The 17,053-nt window shown below is 47.5% G+C and overlaps 1 protein-coding gene across 1 annotated transcript in view; it reads right to left on the minus strand.

The window, feature by feature from the left end:
* ADGRE1 (adhesion G protein-coupled receptor E1) overlaps positions 1-17,053 on the minus strand; it is a gene marked incomplete at its 5' end in the record, with an annotated part of 39,443 nt that overhangs the window by 13,214 nt on the left and 9,176 nt on the right. Inside the window, 9 exons of the mRNA XM_081092716.1 lie at positions 3,226-3,461; positions 5,147-5,341; positions 7,140-7,310; positions 7,966-8,165; positions 9,321-9,440; positions 11,315-11,492; positions 12,847-12,930; positions 15,705-15,793; positions 16,851-16,997. Coding sequence (XP_080948842.1) covers positions 3,226-3,461; positions 5,147-5,341; positions 7,140-7,310; positions 7,966-8,165; positions 9,321-9,440; positions 11,315-11,492; positions 12,847-12,930; positions 15,705-15,793; positions 16,851-16,997 — 1,420 coding nt within the window. The remainder of the gene's footprint in view (positions 1-3,225; positions 3,462-5,146; positions 5,342-7,139; positions 7,311-7,965; positions 8,166-9,320; positions 9,441-11,314; positions 11,493-12,846; positions 12,931-15,704; positions 15,794-16,850; positions 16,998-17,053) is intronic.

Consider the following 17,053-nt stretch of genomic DNA (forward strand, 5'->3'; position numbering starts at 1 on the left):
GTTTTCCGAGACAATTGCGTATGCCTCCCGTGGCTGCGTATGGAGCTCTCTGTTAAGTTTAATAGTACAGAGGAATAGCTTGGCTTTCTGTGGCGGATTATGCTGCTCTTTATAAGCGCATTTACAAAGATATGGCCCAGGCTATGAGGAGATGGACAGATTCTTTCTGGAACAAAAACATCCATCATTCAAAATTATTATCTATATGTAAAAATGTGCCTGGTTTTATTTGATTCTGGCTGAGGTTTTTAATGTCCTTCTTGGAGATTCCGGTGAGAATTGCACTTAAATAGTAGAGGAAGGGAATATGCTTGCTCTCTCCTGCTCTTATGAAAAACAAAAAAAACACACAAACAAAAACAACATCTCTATGAGAAAAACAAGTGTGGTGTTTGGCCCAGCCTGCTTTTTCTTGACTTCATGTTCTTTGTCTTCATGGGTTGTAAAGTAAGCAAAAGCAGGGAACTAAAAAAAGGGTTATGTGGTCACAGGAACCTTAACAAAATGCCAACCTAGTGACAGGACAGGGCACTTTGTTAGAGGGCAGGTTTTCTATGGCTCTAAACTTGGCCTCCTCAGACAATAGAGCTCTACCGCCCTGGTAGTCAAGTTTGACAACCACGTGGTCTTTCCTGGCACGGAGTCTCCAGTAGCAGAATAATAAAGGCAGGAAAATGTTTGCAACCTGAGAAGAGGCCGCTCACACCCTGTCAGGAAAGACCACTTATGCAAAGACTGGCTATTTCCCTATCGGTGCTGCTTCTCTGCCGCCGCCTCAGGGCATCAGACTAAAAGCGCTGGAGGCTGTTCTCCTGGGAGCAGCCCCCACCCAGGGCTGATGGGAGGGAGTTGGTGGGTGAATATGCCGGGTCCCCCACCCTCGGGTGGGATAACGGTGGTGCACACCCTGCACGGTCTCCGCTTGGTGCCTTTGGTATTGAACCGGTGACCCACAGCAGGACCCGCTCCTGAATTCACTCTGTGTGCGGTCCCTCTCCTCCCGGTCTCACTTCCCCACCCGCTTCCTAGTGCTCCCTGAGATCATCTCAAATCCTTGTCAATGACGCCTTCCTTCCCCAAACTTTCCCAGATCACCTACAGGTGTTGTCCAAATTCCATGCCCACCCCAGTCTCCCCCAGCCTTCTCCCAGCCCAGTCCATCTGTTCTTCAAACACACCTCAAGCTCTCCCCCGTGGGCAAACTTTCGTCCTCATCCATGTTGCTACCCCCTTTCCTCTTTGCTGCGTACCTTCCGGCAGAGCTTTTAAGACCCAGATCCTGCCTCCTCCAGGAAGCCTTCCCTGAATTTTCCAGCTTTCAGATGCCATCAGCCTCTGTTCTGTGCCGGGGCTTATCCTACCTGCACCAGCAGGAGGCACTTCCTCGTGGCAGCCTTGCATGGTCACCATTTCCTGACAGAACAGTCAGGCCTGCACTCAGCTTGGACACTTCCTAGTTATGTGACCGGGGCAATCTCTGCAGCTGTCCCGAGCCCCGATTTCCTCGGCAGCTGCCACTTACTAAGCTGTTACTCTGTACGTGTGGTCTCGGGCGGCCACGCACAGCAGCACAGGGTGTGCACTACAAAACCCAGGGTACGATGTATCCTGTACATGATGGAGACGCTTAGATTTTCACAGGATGCTTGTTGGGAAGCACCAGAGGTAATAGGGTTGCAAAGCTGATGGGGTTTAGGCTATGATGGGTGCTCACTGAGTATGAATTCCTTTTCCTTACCCCTTATCCTACGACCTCATCTGAAGTAGGAACCATCACCAGGCAGGGAGGAAACCCGGATCACTGAACCCCCCAAACACGGCTCAGCAGAGCGCCTACAGCACGGGGTGATAAGCAGAGACCCCGGGATTAGAAAGACCCAGATCCAGGTCCTCACATGCCCCCCTCTCACTGTCCTGGGGGGAAGGTTTTCTGAGCGCCAGTCCTCGCCTCTAAATTAAAGGAGCAGCACTGCCCCAGGGCCTGTCGGAGAACTAAAGGGAATAACACGGCAAGTGACGGTCTCTGCCCTGTCCACCTACTCCTTGTCCTAGAATTCACCTGATTTTTTCCTCAAAGTGGACTCCGTCTTCTACTTACACAAATCGTGTCTGTGAAACCATGAATTTGTATTCTGGCCATTTTTTTCTAATTACCTACAAAATAAATACTATCTAAAATGAGTACTTACCAGCATACTGCCTAAAATGACTTCACATAGAAATGTGGTAAATACACCTCAGTTAAAACAGACAACATCGCCGAAACCGGTTTGGCTCAGTGGATAGAGCGTCGGCCTGCAGACTGAAGGGTCCCAGGTTCGATTCTGGTCAAGGGCATGTACCTGGGTTGCGGGCATATCCCCAGTAGGAGATGTGCAGGAGGCAGCTGATCGATGTTTCTCTCTCATCGATGTTTCTAACTCTCTATCTCTCTCCCTTCCTCTCTGTAAGAAATCAATAAAATATAAAAAAAAACAAAAAACCGACAACATCGTAACAGTGATGCTAACCACGACATGAATAATGCTTGACTCTGTGCCAGACCCTGTTTTAGGTGTTTTGCAGATAATAACTCGTTTAACCCTCACAGCGGCACCATGATGTCAGCACTGCTATTCACCCCCACTGTACAGGTGAGGACATGGAGGCACCACTAGGAGGAGGTAGTGGAGCCAAGACTCAAACCCAAGATGCTTGGCTCAGAGTCCATGATTTTAAAACTGTACAACCACGCCCTGATCGGTGGCTCCGTTGGTTGGAGCATCATCCCATAAACCAAAAGGCTGCAGGTTTGATTCCAGGTCAGGACACATCCCTAGCTTGTGGGTTCGATCCCTGGTCGGGGCGTATATGGGAGGCAATTGATTGCTCTCTCTCTCTCACACATCAGTGTTTCTCTTTCTCTCTCTCTCCCCAACTCTCTTCCTCTCTCTCTAAAATCAATTTAAAAAAATATCCTCAGGTTAGAATTAAAACAAAACTGTACAGTCAAGTCCACTGTTCACATCACCGCCATTTACCTAGACGCCAGCGCTAACAGGAGCTCCTGGATTCATGCCTGCGCAGCCTGTGCTGCTGTACACGCAGCCAGAGAGCATCCGTGTACAAAAAGCGCACTGAACGGTAGCCACGCTCCTGTCATGTCCTTGCTCTTCTTGTGGTTCATGTCATTATCACCGTGAACCCTGGCAGCAGGGCCCCCCAGGGATGGGGGGTGCCACTTACCGATTATGCATCCCGTAGCCCTGCGGCTGCACGCTGGCCGAGACAACCACCACCAGCCCTGGCAGCCCGTAGCCAAAGGCACAGAGATACTGCATCTTGACGTTGCGGGAGTTGAAGTAATTCACCACCTTGAGGTTCCTGACCATGAGGAAGAGCATCACGGCCTCCACCAGCATCCAGAAGAAGCAGGCGAGGAAGAGGTAGTGCAGCAAGCCCGCGATGATGGCACAGCCTATCTGAAAGGAGAAGCGTGTGCTCTCAGGACTCCCCGCCCCTCCCAAGGGCCAGGTTCAGAGGACGAGGGCAGGAGAGGGACTACTTTGTGGGCATTCCCCAAACACAGCCCATTCGCTGACTCATTCATTCATTCATTCATTCATTCATTCATTCATTCATTTCACAAATATTTATGAGAGAGTCTCCATCATGGGCTGCGCCCTCCCTGCGGTAGGGTGACCACTCGTCTTGGTTTGCCTGGTGTAGAGGGCCGCCTGGGAGGCACCTAGGCATTTTCTTATAATTATTGTCAGCTGAACTCAGAGCATAGGCAGAGCCACGCCCTGGGAACATGCTTCCCCAATAAGGCTGGACATGTTAATCAGGCAGGGGCGGAACTAGATATGTAAATCTAGGCCTTTAAAATAAACCTGCTGTGTGGCTCAGCCCTCTTTTTGCCGCCTCTCCATCAGAGAGGATGGCGCCCACCTGGCCCCAGCTTAAAACCTATTTCTGCGTCTTGGTCTTTCTTTAATTTTTTAATCCCCAGCTCCTCCACTCAGCAAATGGACTGTTTCCTTTTCCATGTGGGACATGGAAAAGAGAGAAACAGCCCCCCACAGCCTGGGACTGAGTTTTCCCAGGACATGGGACTGTCGATGCTGACCCTGGGAGCATTTGGGGGTAAAAACGGGTAGATGATCACCCTACTTTAGGGGATGACTGAAGAAATGGGGGTGGGGAGGGGAGGTTCACAAACTGCAGCCACTGGACTGGCTGCCTGTTTTATAAATACCGTTTCATGGGCACACAGCCACACCCATGTATGTATCCTCTGTGGCTGTTTTCAGACCAAAACAGCAGATTTGAATAGTTGCAGCAGAAATCGTAGGATCTGTAAGGCCGACTGGATCCTATCTGGGTCTATAGAAGCTTGCCCAATGCTGGCCTCACGATGAGAGTGGGGTGCAACTACCAGCATTTAGTTCCCAAAGGGACTGGGCAGCCAAACATCCCGCAGGGAGAGGGGTGGCTCTGCACAAGGAATGGTCCATAGTGCTGCTTCGGGGAAAACTCTGAGAGCCTCCTGTATTTCGGGCACAGTTCTGGGGGTCAACGGGCCCCAGTTCTTGCTCTCACAGGGCACACAGTCTACTGGCAAAAGTAGATACACAATAAAATGATAAATAATCAATATGGTTTCAAGTAAGAGCTGGGAAGGAATGCAACATGGAGTGGTACGCTGAGTTTCCCAGCTGTAGCTGTATTGACAGCTACAATGCTGTTGCCAGGTTATTTTCTGTCTTGGGGGGTGCTGTCCTGTGCGTGGCAGCATCCCTGGCCTCCGCCCACGAGATGCCAGTGGTACCCTCTCCCACTGGTGACAGCCAATAATGTCTCCAGATAGTGCTAAGTGTCTTCCAAGGGGGCAGACTCATCCCAGGCGAGAACCCATGGTTTAAAGAGTAAGAGGAGAGACCGTCTGCCACAATATATAATATGGTCAGGGAGATGATTTTAAACTGAGACCAATTAGAAGGAGTCGAGCAGATGAGGTACTGGAGGATGCCTACTATGAAGAGGGCATAGCATGTGCAAAGGTCCTGAGGCAGGAACTACTACAGAGGGAGTTGGGTAGGGATGAGCAGAGGCAGATGTGGAGATCATGGGGCTGGATGGGGCCATAGCCTGAGGGATGTGAGACCTGGTTGTCGGTCTTGTCTACACCGGTGAGGAAGAGAAACTTGGCCAAGAAGAGGCACACGCAGAGGTGCAGGTGGAGGTAGGTGTTGCGGTTGCGGATGGCACGACACAGCAGGAAAGTGGCGATGGCCAAGAGGAGACACACCAGGGAGATGATCATGCCCATGAGGCTAATGACGTACAAGGAGAAATCCATCTGTCAGGAAAAAGATACTCCACTCAGAGAAACATTCTCCTGGGCAGGAAAAGGAATGATACAGACTCCTGATGTGGGCAGAAAGAGCTTGGGGAACTTTTCTTCCTCTGACATCAGAGTAAACTAGCTATTGTCCATCGTCATTCTTCGGCATCTATAAGCATCCGTCAGCACCCATTCCCACCCTGTCCCATACCCCACCCACATATTACTAGGGCAGGTTGTCTACAAACTACACTTCCCAGAATCTCTTGGGGCTAAGGTCCTGGATGTCACTCAGGTTCTCCCATGCGATGCCTGCATGGAAGTCTGCGAAGACAGATACCAGCTTTCTGCAGTCAGGAGTGAGCTGTGGCTGGATACCACATTCCAACTGTCCAGTTTTTAATTCCAATGGATGGGGAGCGGCCTGACAGCAGTCATTTTTATTTTCTGATTGCAGCGGCAGAGGGGTGATCCCAAAGCCAAAATCCAAGTGGCAGCTCCCTGACTTCAACTGCTCCATCCCTTCCCGGGAGCACCCAGGTCCCTGTGTTCAATCCCCTCCTGCTTGAAATACCTAGAGGGGTTCCTACTTCCTGCTCTAAACCAGGACTGATGCATACATGTTCAGAGACGCCAGCTTCCGGGAGTGGAAATGACAAGCTGCGTCCTTCCCATTAACCATTATTCATCAACCATTGTAGACTAATTTTTAAACTTATTTGAGTGTCCTCTGTGTATTAAAGGTGTGTAACGGTGTGCCAGGCACCACCTCATGAGCTGACCCAGTAGCTAAAAAAATGGTCCACAATTCTGCTGGTTTCTAGTTGTATGAGCTTGAACAGGACACTTAATTGCTCTGTGCCTTTGTTTCTTCATCTGTTCAAAAGGGGATGCTAATAGTAACTACCTTATAGGATTATACAATCTGCTAATAGTAACTTCCTTATAGGATTGCTTTAAGATTTTAGGAGCATTCAATGAAAATACTGGAATTACTCACACCTGTGCCACAGCATATGACGTGCTGTGGAAGTGTTAGCTGTCCTCATTTTTTTCTTATTCTCAATTTTGAGATGAAAGAACTGGGTTCAGGCTCAGAGAGGCTAAGTGATTTGCCCAAGGAAACACAGCCAGGACATGATACAGACAGGACTTAAAACTAGGTCTGTCTTGCTTGGGATCTGATTCTCCTAAGTCCTATGCATTATATTTCTCTAAATAGCATTCAAGGCCCTCCTGGCAGAAAACTGAACCTCAGATCTGGCATGCTAGGCAAGGATACTCACCACGGCACTAAGGAGGTTGTCTTTCCTCTGTATCAAATCTACCCGCTCACCAAGTCTCATTTCATACTCTATTTCCTTCCTGATCGATCACCAGCTCTCACTGATACATCTGAATTCCCACAGCCTCTTGCACCATTTGCATAATTTAGTGGAAAGAGACCTCTGGATCCAAATTGTCCTGAGTTCAAATCCCACCTCTACCAATTACAAGTTTCATGACTAGGCAGACTACTGAGCCTCAGTCTCCCAGCCAATAAAATGGGTCTAAAGCTAACAAGTTAAAACAAAGGGTCCAGTACATAGTAGGTGCTCATTAAATGGAATCTGTGATTGGTATTGTGCCTGCACCTATTTAGGGTCATTTCTCATTTGATATATGAATGTCATGGCTTCCCAAGCAGATCACGAATTCCCTCTGTCCCCATGACTCACTCACATAACACACACCATGAGGGGCACACATAGATGCTTAGTCAATGTTTCCCAATCAGGAGCAGGGAACCAGAGCACCCAGTGTCAGCACTGACCGTGAGCTCCCCAGAAGCCATGATGATGGCCAGGTTCGCCAGTCGATTACAGCTGCAGACAGTATACATCTCTGAAGCTTCAAGGACCACACAGCCAGATGGTGTCCACCTACCGCTCCCCACGTCTGTGCTCCAGGAAACACAGATGGGCCTCTCAAACTTCTGCTTTGGCTGAAAATGCAAAGGCTCTTGGTCACCTGAGAGCCCCTCTTGAATGGACTCAATGTGATCACTTAAGAGTCATTTGGGACAAGAAGATGCAGGGATGTTATGTAGGGAATGGGGGGAAATGCTGATATTTCAAAGTGCAGTGACGAAAAGCAATGTCTTGGATGCCAGACCTATCTCTACCTCTGGCTTGGTCATAGCTAATGTAAATAAAGTCCACGTGTATGTTCTTGCATCAGTGTTACATCATCTGAACTAAATGTTACTCGTTGAGGAAAGGAAGAACACCTCATAGAAAAAGAAGAGCTCTGCCCTGGCCTGCGGCTCAGTTGATTGGAGCATCATCCTGCACACTAAAAGGTTTTGGGTTCGATTCCTGGTTGGGGCACATACCTAGGTTTTGGGTTTGATCCCTGGTCGGGGCATGTTATGGGAGGCAACTGATTGATATTCCTCTCTCACCTTGATCTCTCTCTCTCTCTTTCTCCCCCTTCCTCTTTCTCTAAAATCCTCAGGTGAAGATTTAGAAACAAAAAGAAGTAGAAGGGCTCATTCTTTGAGAATGGGCTGGCATTGCTAGTCATTGGGTTCCTTTGGGAAATGAGAGTCAAGCCTGTCAATGGGTAGGTGGGGGCCCAGTGAGGACCTCTTCACAAACCTCGATGTTCTCCAGGGTGTAGATGACTGGGTCAGAGAACCCATCTTTCTTCTCCCCCGTCATGATGCCCCCAATGATGCGAGAATTCATCTTCAGCTTCCTCTTGGAGTTGGCCAAGGGGGTCTGAGGGTCTTGGAAGAAGCTCTCATCGAGCACAGACTCCATACCCGCAAAGGAGACAAAAGCCACCCCAGTGGTTCCTGCAAGTCCCCCAAGGGCAAAAAAATAAAAAATAAAATAAAAAGGAATCGTTTGCTCAGTAGGTATCACAGATGGCCTGACACATGTATGCTTTAGTACCCTGTACATCGTCACTGGCCTGCTCTGAGGATTGACACACCAGTGGGTTTCCAGGGGACTCTCAGCAGAACCATAAAAAGAAAATCCCGAGGAGCTATCACCTGGAGAAATCTGGGCAACCTTCACAAAATAAATTTGAATTTGTACTTTTAAGAGACGGTTTGACTCAGCAGTGGGAACTAACGTCCCCTCCCACGTTTTTGGTTATTCTCATGCATTCTCTTGGGTGGCCTCAATGGTGATGGTCTCCAGGGATGTGTCCTAGGTCTGCCCCCGTGCCCTTCAGAAAGCAAGACGAGTAGATCAGGGGGTGGCTGACAATGGCCAGCAAGCCAATCGAGCCATTGCTTGGGTTTTGTTTTTCCTAAATAAAAGTTGTATTGCAACAGAGCCACACGCATTCCTTTACGTATTGCCTATGGATGCCTTTGCACTATGATGGCAGAGATGGGTAATTGGGACAGAGATTGTAGTGCCCTCAACCCCTAGAACAATTACCAACCAGCCCTCTACAGGGAAAGCTTGCCAACACCGATACAAATTGGCACTGTCACTGGAAGTACAGTAGGAGCCACATGTGTGATTTTAAATTTTCTAGTGGTGACATTTTAGAAAAGGGAAGAAACAAGTGAAATGAATTATAATAATTGTTAACGCACATGCAAAACAACAGTTCGACATGCAATCAATATAAACAGCTCTTAATGAGATATTTCACATCCTTTTCTTTATTTTTTCACCACGCTTTTGGAATTGGCATTCATTTTACATTTACAGCTTTGCCACATTTCAAGTGCTCAGTGACCAGATGTGGCCAGTAGCTGCTGCACTGGAGAGGGAAGCTCTCGATACTGCAGTCTCGTGAGAGTATTTATTTAATGTCTGATCTCCCTAGCAGATGGAAAGGTCCCTGAGGCCACAGACTGTTTCTACCTTCACCATCAGGAGTCCCTCACTGCCTGGCACAGGTCTTGGCAGGTAGGAGGTGATCAGCTCATATTTGCTGATTGAACCACCCAAACCACCCTCCTTGACTCTCACGAGCAGGTCTGTACCTGTGGATTCAGATTCTTCGATTGTGGCACAGCCGATCTTCATCTCATCCCCTTTGGCTTTCAAGTTAAAGGTGACATTCTCCTCAGCGCATTCTTCCTTGATAACTTTGCTCTCAATATCTAAAAGGAGAAAGGGAGGCTTTGCATGACATCACCCAGAAAGTGGGTCGAGTTGGGTTTCGGACACAGGTTCGCATCCCTGGTTGCAAGCCAAGGGAAGAACAGAAAGGCCAGGTGGTCCTGGGCACGCACTACAGCCCCTTCGTGAACAACAGGTGTGTGGGAGCAGCAACCATGAGGAGCCCAGTCAGAGCTGTCACATCGTAGGGGATGCATCGGGGAAAGACGGGGCTGAAGTCAACAGTGAAGAAAACTACAGTGTTGAGACACTGCTGCTACTCCAAATTTAGACGGGTTTTCCAAAGCCAAAGAGAACAGGAAGGGACTGGGATAAGCCCAGCCTGCGGACAAGGGCTCAGCTCTGCAGTCAGATGACGCAAACTGGGAGGCCCCGCTCTGCTGCTCACCAGCCGTGTAAACCTGAGCAAGGTCTTAACCTCTCTGAACCTCGGTTTCTCACCTGGACCTTGCCCATAGGACTCTTCATGAAAACACAATACATAATGGAACCAGAGGAACCCTTTAAAAATATAAGCAATGCCATGCCTGTTCCCAGACTCTCCAATTCTGCCCCTCCCCGCCCCCAGCTTACTTCAAATAAAATCCTGTGTCCCTACATTTATCTACAAAACCTGCCTCTCCCTTTTCTGACTCCTTCTCCTGCAGCTTTTACTGTCCTCTCCTCCACATCAGCCACGCTGGCCTTTTAGCACTCCCTGAACTCGCCAAGTATTCCCACATTTGCTCTCTCTCCAAATATAGGGTGTCCCCAAAAATGTATACACACACTTTGAATAATTATAAAGGCAGTGTTGATTAAAATATATTTCATTTTCAAAAACTGAGCACCGGCGGTTAAAGTGTGCATACATTTTTAGGATGCCCCATATTTATGTGGCTCCCTTCCCTCAGGTCCCCACCCCGGTGAGACTTCCCCTAACCACACTGTGTAAGACAGCAACACTCGCCCTTATCCTGACCCTCTCTAGCCTCCTTATCCTGCTGCGTTTTCTCTCTATAGCACTAGCTCTATCTGGTATACAGATGTCTGTTTGTCTGACTCATTCACTAAAATGTAAGATTCATGAGGTCAGTCTTATTCACTACTGGTAGCAGTCCACCAAATACTCTATTTCCACATCTTGACCTCCCAGGCACCTATCAGGATAGAAAATCAGAAGGTTGTGTGACTGACCCTAGAACAAGTACCATGAGTGGGGTACTGCCATAAAAGGTCTACAGCACTCAGGATTCCCAAGGGGTCACAGATCACATATGTTCAGGGTGTATCAGTCAGGAGAGGATCAGTTAGGCCTCAGTAACAAACAACCCCAAATCTTAGTGGATTAAAAATAGCAATAATTTCCCATCAGTGCATTTACTTGGGATGGTGCTCTGTTTTGTCCTTACACTGAGACCTGCACAGATGGACAAACTGTGATCTGAAACATGACCTGTCGTTAGGGCAGAGGGAAAGAAAGCTCTGGAAGGTCTCACACTGGCAACTATTCCATTCACAATCCATTGATCAGGACTCGTCACAAAATCCCACCTAAGTCCAAGCCAGGAAGGACCATCCTACCCATTTGAACACAGCAAGTGACTATCCTCCCTTAACACCTGGCATAGAGCAGGCACTTTGCAAGTGCTTATTGAGTGAATTAATGACACACTCCAGACGCAGTGCCTGGCAACACACCCACAGCTCCCAGCACTCAGTCCATGAGAAGTGTTGATACTATGATTAGAGTTGCTTTGCTATGAGTTCACATGTTTGAGACAGTTGGGAACATGGCATATGGAGAATCTCATCGCCAAAGTCACTCCTCAAAACCAGCACCAGGTGTGACCTGGCCGTGAAGGATATGTCCTACCCAAGTGCTCCGTCCGAACAGTCTGACTGCCGTTCGTTGAGGGTTTCAGAAAAGCTGCCAAAGCGGTGCTTTCCACACTCTCCAGTAAGACAGTGGCCAGCGTGGATGTCTCGTCTTTGGTGAAGTTGGACCACGTGGATGTTTGTTCGAGCACAGAGGCAAAGCTCTCAGCAGTACTCTGCAAAGAAAGGGGAGTTTGCTTGCTTTTTCTTGTCCTCTCCCCTCTCTCTGTCTGTCTCTCAGCCTCTCTGTTTTTCTGTGTGTCTCTTCTCTCTGTCTCTCTCATCCATGAAATAGCAACTTCCCTCTCTCATCAAGAGAGTGTTTTCTAGCCCTAGCCTGCTTTGTTCAGTGATTAGAGCGTTGGCTGGTGGACTAAAGGGTCCTAGGTTCAATTCCAGTCAAGGGCACATACCTCAGTTACAGGCTTGATCCCCGGCCCAGATGGGGCAAGTGGGAAGCAACCAATTGATGTGTCTCTCACAGATGTATGTTTCTCTCTGACATCGATGTTTCTTTTTCTCTGTCTCTCCCCCTCTCTTTCATTCTCTCTAAAAATCAATGGGAAAATATCCTCGTTTGAGGATTAACAAAAATAAAATAATTTTTAAAGAGTAATCCAATCCCCTATTTTTTTAAAAAAATAGATGAGTGGATAAACAAGCTATGGCCCAGCCATACAGGGGAATATTACTCAGCCATGAAAAGGAGTGAGGCACTGACACTCATTGCAGCATGGATGGACCTTGAACACAGGATGCTCAGTGAGAGAAGCCAGACACAAAAGGCCACACAGTGTGTGCTTCCATTTATGTGACATGTCCAGAGCAGGCACATCCACAGGGACAGGAAGTAGATGAGTGGTTGCTGGGTTGGGGGGGCGGGGCGGAATGAGGAGAGATGCTTATGCAGTTTCCTTTTGGATGGTAAGGATGTTCTAGATGTTCTAAAACTATAGTAGAACTGTAGTGGTGATGTTTGCTCAACCATGTGAATGTGCTAAATGTCACTAACAGTTCCCCCCAAAAGGGCATGGAGCTATCGATAAACACAACATTAACAACTCTCAAAGGTACTGTGCTAAGTGAAAAAAGCCAGATGCAAAGGGCTCCTATGTGTGACCCCATTTACATGATGTTTTAAAAAGATAAAACTATAATGACAGAACAGATCAGGGATTTTTCGAGCCCAGTGGTAGACAGAGAATGCTGCTATAAAGGGGAAGCCCAAGGAAGTCTGGGGGGAGGGGTAAGTGTTGGGGGTGGGGAATTAAAATTGTTCTGGGTTCTGATTGTAGTGGTAGCTACACCCACCTACTCAGGTAATGATCAAACATGTAAAATTGTCCAGAAAAGGGCAATTCTGCTGTATGTTAACTTTTATTACTTTGTTCTGTTTTTCACTCTATGTTAACTTTTCACGCCTCACAACTTTCATAAATTAAATGTGAACTCACAGCTCAATTATAAAGAGGACTTTCTGCACCCCTGAGAGATTCAAACCATGAAACACAATGACAAAGGCGTCATTACCTTCAGAGAAACGGCAGTGGTTTTATTTGCACAGTTCTCATCCAGAACGCTGAAGGTGGCATTCATGACTGCACAAAACGAAACCTGTGCCAGAGGGAAGAGCATTTGTGAGCACGGATCTGTCCCTCCCCCATGCATTCAAGGTACAGACTGGGTCACCACGTCCACTGCATGGGGTGGCCCTCAGTCCCTGAGGCGTCATGAGTCTCTAGAATCCTCAGGGAAATACAAACTCACCATATGCTCCGAACTGGAGCCGCAGCACTTTTCTCTTCCATGAATAAAACATCAGACACACTTAAAAGCAAAACTATATAGTGGGGTGAAAAGATGGGGAGATGTGTGAAAAAAATCAGTGGCTAAATGGAATATCACTCAGCCATAAAAAGGGGTGAAGCTCTGACACTCGCTACAACATGGATGGACCTTGAACACATGGTGCTCAGAGAGAGAAGCCAGACCCAAAGGCCATATCGTGTATGATTCCATGTATGTGACATGTCCAGCACAGGCACATCGATGGAGAGAGAAAGTAGGTTAGTGTTAGGGCTGAGGTTAGGGCAAAGGAAGGGACAAAGGGAGAGGCAGGAACTGCTGGTTTTGGCGTAGCCTTTTCCCTGGTTTCACCAGAACTGCATCAGGCCGTCTGTCTTGTTCCCTTGTTACTAAATCATGACACCTCTGTTTACCTGGGACACAGATGGGCCCCTTATACTTAGATTTACTCTTTGGGGTGTAGACGCCCTTGAGTCTCCTTTTGAGTTACAGGGCAGACTTGATCTCGGCCCTGTTCAGTTTCAACGAACTCTGCCATGAATTCCCCACATCAGTTACCTTGCCCAGTTAACGGACTTAAAAGGGAAAATCAAGGACCATCCTTTGGGGGCTGCCTGCAAAGGATGATTCTTCCTACTAGCAGTGAATACAGCTCTGTGGGCCCCTCAAACACCTGGCCACCGAGAGCCTGGCTCATTCTCACTTCCTGCAACAAATCTTGAGGCTCCTCAGTGGACTTCCAGGGACTGGCTTGTCCCGGTAGGTCTCCCTCACTTGGCTAGGGCCTCTGCATCCCACCGGTATCCAATCCATTAAAGAATGATCTCCCTGGGCCTGCGCCTGCAGAATATGCCTTAGTGTTGGGGAACTGGTGATATCTACTCATTTTTTTCTCCTTCAGTCCAGGAGAGGGAGAGCCCATCAGCCTGTGACCCAAAACCTCACCATCCAAGTTGAAAGGCTTTCTCGTGACTTTCGTTGAAATTTAGCCAAAATATCTAGCAATTCAACTAGTGAGTATTCTCTGATTGTTAAGCATTTTCTGGCCCATTGTGGTAAGGGCTATCCTTACACAAGGGGCCAGATAATGCTCAGCAAGCCAGGGCTCCAGCCCCACAGCATCTGCAAGGGTCCCCATACTCACAAGGAGACCCCAAGCACCCAGCACGGGGCCACCCCTCCCCACACAGAGATCAAGGGCCAACCCAGGATGGCCGCCCAGGAAGCTGCTTTCCCCTTTCCCATGGCCCCGGTCTCCTGGCTGGCTCGCCATTTCTTGGGGAAATTTCCTGAGAAAGTTGTCCAAGAGACTGACAACTCCAGCATGACGTCAGGAGTTTATCAGGGGAACTATGGACAGAAGCAGCACCTGTGGGCGGCAGCAAGCTGGCTGATCTCAGCACAGAGAAGGGAAGGAGTTTGATACATCAGCCTCCAAGAACAACAGTGGCTCCTAGCCAGTGGTTTGTGCTGGTTAAGGCCGTTTAACCCACAGCAGAAAACAACTTAATGGGCCCTCTTCTCTATGCAAGAACATTCCAGGATGAATTGGTGGTCAACTTGCTTCATTAGATAGCAACTGTCATATTAAGTACCAGGAATCATTTTGCTTAACAATTGTACACTTTAAAATGGTTTAAATGTTGAGTCTTATGTGTGTTTTTACCACAATTAAACAAACAAACAAACAAAAAACAGTGGTCCAAAGTGCATGGGAATCCTAAGTTAATGTCCAAGCTCGGATTTAAGGTAGTGACCTCAGTCCCTGCAAATGCTTATGAAGGCTTGACCCACTACAATGACAATGACTTCATTAGAGAGCCAGGACGTCCACATTCCTCTTTGGCTGCCCTGGGGGCTGTGTCACACCCATCCTCTGTCACACACATGCAGCCCCAACACCTTTACTGGTCGTGAGTCCCCCCAACATCTCTTCTTCTTTTAGTAAAAGAATCCCCAAGGTTTAAATAAGCAAGTGCCCTCCCTCCTAGACTTTCCCTTTGGCTCTGTGACCAAGTGACTCATGTCTGGCCAATGAGGTACACTCAGAGGTGATACTGCTTCATAGTCTTAAAGGGAAGGATCGTGCCTTTCACTTTCCCTTCTCCCCTGCCCACCAGCTGGAATGCAGACGTGATGGCAGGGGCTGCAGCAGCCATCTTGGGCCACAGTGAGGGAGTCTTGTATTAATGATGGCAGAGCATTATGGAGCCATATCAGCTCTCAGCAGCTTACACTCAGACTGTTATAAAGAAAGAAACAAACTGCTGTCTGTGTTGGGGCACAGCTATTTTTACCTTTGTTAAAGGTGCAAACAATATCCTACTTAATTGACTCCCAGGAAAACTCGGTTGGTTGGACTTCATCCCATGCACCAAAAGGTTGCCAGTTTGATTCTCGGTCAAGGCACATGCCCAGGTTGTGGGCTCGATGCCCAGTGGGCGTGCAGGAGGCAGCTGATCGGTGTTATGCTTCATATCCATGCTTGTCTCCCTCTCCCTCTCCCTTCCTGCCTTTCTAAGAATCAATTAAAAAATCTTAAAAAAAAAACAAAAATAAAAAACACCTTCAAAAATACTTACATCCTCAGGCCCCACTGCTGTTCCCACTTGGCATAGCAGGACCTGTTTATTGTTGGGGATCACATCTTCTTTACACTTGAAGGGAACTCCTAGGAATGAAACAAAAGCAACCAAATCAGACTTAACCACAGCAAGATATGACTGAAGCAAGTCTGATTACGTCATGCCCTGCTGAAAGTCCATCCACTCTCATATTATACAACAGTGGAAACAAGCAAACTATACACCACCATATCAGAGACTCTGAGATGTTTTATAAAGCTCCAAAACCAACAAATCTAAGCAAGGCATTGTTTAGGAATATATACAAGGGAAGAAATCTTTATTTAAGTAGGGTAATTATGAACACAAGTTCAAGGGGATTCCCTCTGGGCCAGAGACAGGGATGTGGAATGGGGAAGAAGCAAGGACATCAATGATATTCTACTTATGTTGACAATGGCCTCTGATAGAGTCATTTTATTACTGTACTTCATTGCTTCCATGTAAGTTACTTATATTTCTAACATCCCAAAGAATCCAGCATTTAACATTTTTATGTTACCTCTTCTGGTTTCCTGTTGTTCTTGGCAAAGAAGACTGCAAAATTGTTTGCACGGCTCACAAGATCCTGCAGTATCTGACCTCCGCCCACCTTCTCAGATGCAGCTAATATCATTTCTCTTGCCCTTTCTTTGTGTTAGCCTCAGGGCCTCTGAGTGTCATCTTCACACTTCATCTGGATAATTCCTACTTTTCCTTCAAGCTTCAGCTGAAATGCTATTTTCCCCAAGCATATTAAATAGCCCATTAGTCACTCCAAAGTGTTCTAAGATTTTTCAATGGTCATATTCATCATGGCCATTAAATAATTATTTATGTGCTCTCTGCTTTTTTCCCTAAACTATAAGCTACGTGAGGGCAAGTATCATGTCCATCATGTCCAGGATTGAATTCTCAGTGTACGGGTCAGATTGATTCATTAACTAATTAATAGATGTTCCGAAAATAATGTATTGAATGAGGGAATTAATGAATGTGTAGTAAGTGAATGAATGAATAAAGAGAGAGCACGTGGATGAGGTGAAAGTAAGAAAAGGATCCAGAGGTTGGGCAGAGTGAGCAAGACACAGATTCCATTGCCAAGACACACAAGGAGATGATTACGTTTGCAGCTGAAGTTGCCGTATTTCCAGGAGCCTTCCGGATTGGGGCGGAAGCCCACCATGCAGCCACAGCTGTAGGAGCCCAGGGCATTGGTGCAGACAGAATTGGGGCCACATGGTGATGGATCTTGCACACACTCATCAATATCTGCAAAGAACTCGAGAATATCAAACAACCAAAGGAACAAGGAGATTAATTTTTGT

This window comes from Myotis nattereri (assembly GCF_964212035.1).
Source record: "Myotis nattereri genome assembly, chromosome: 5".
NCBI classification, from domain to species: domain Eukaryota; kingdom Metazoa; phylum Chordata; class Mammalia; order Chiroptera; family Vespertilionidae; genus Myotis; species Myotis nattereri.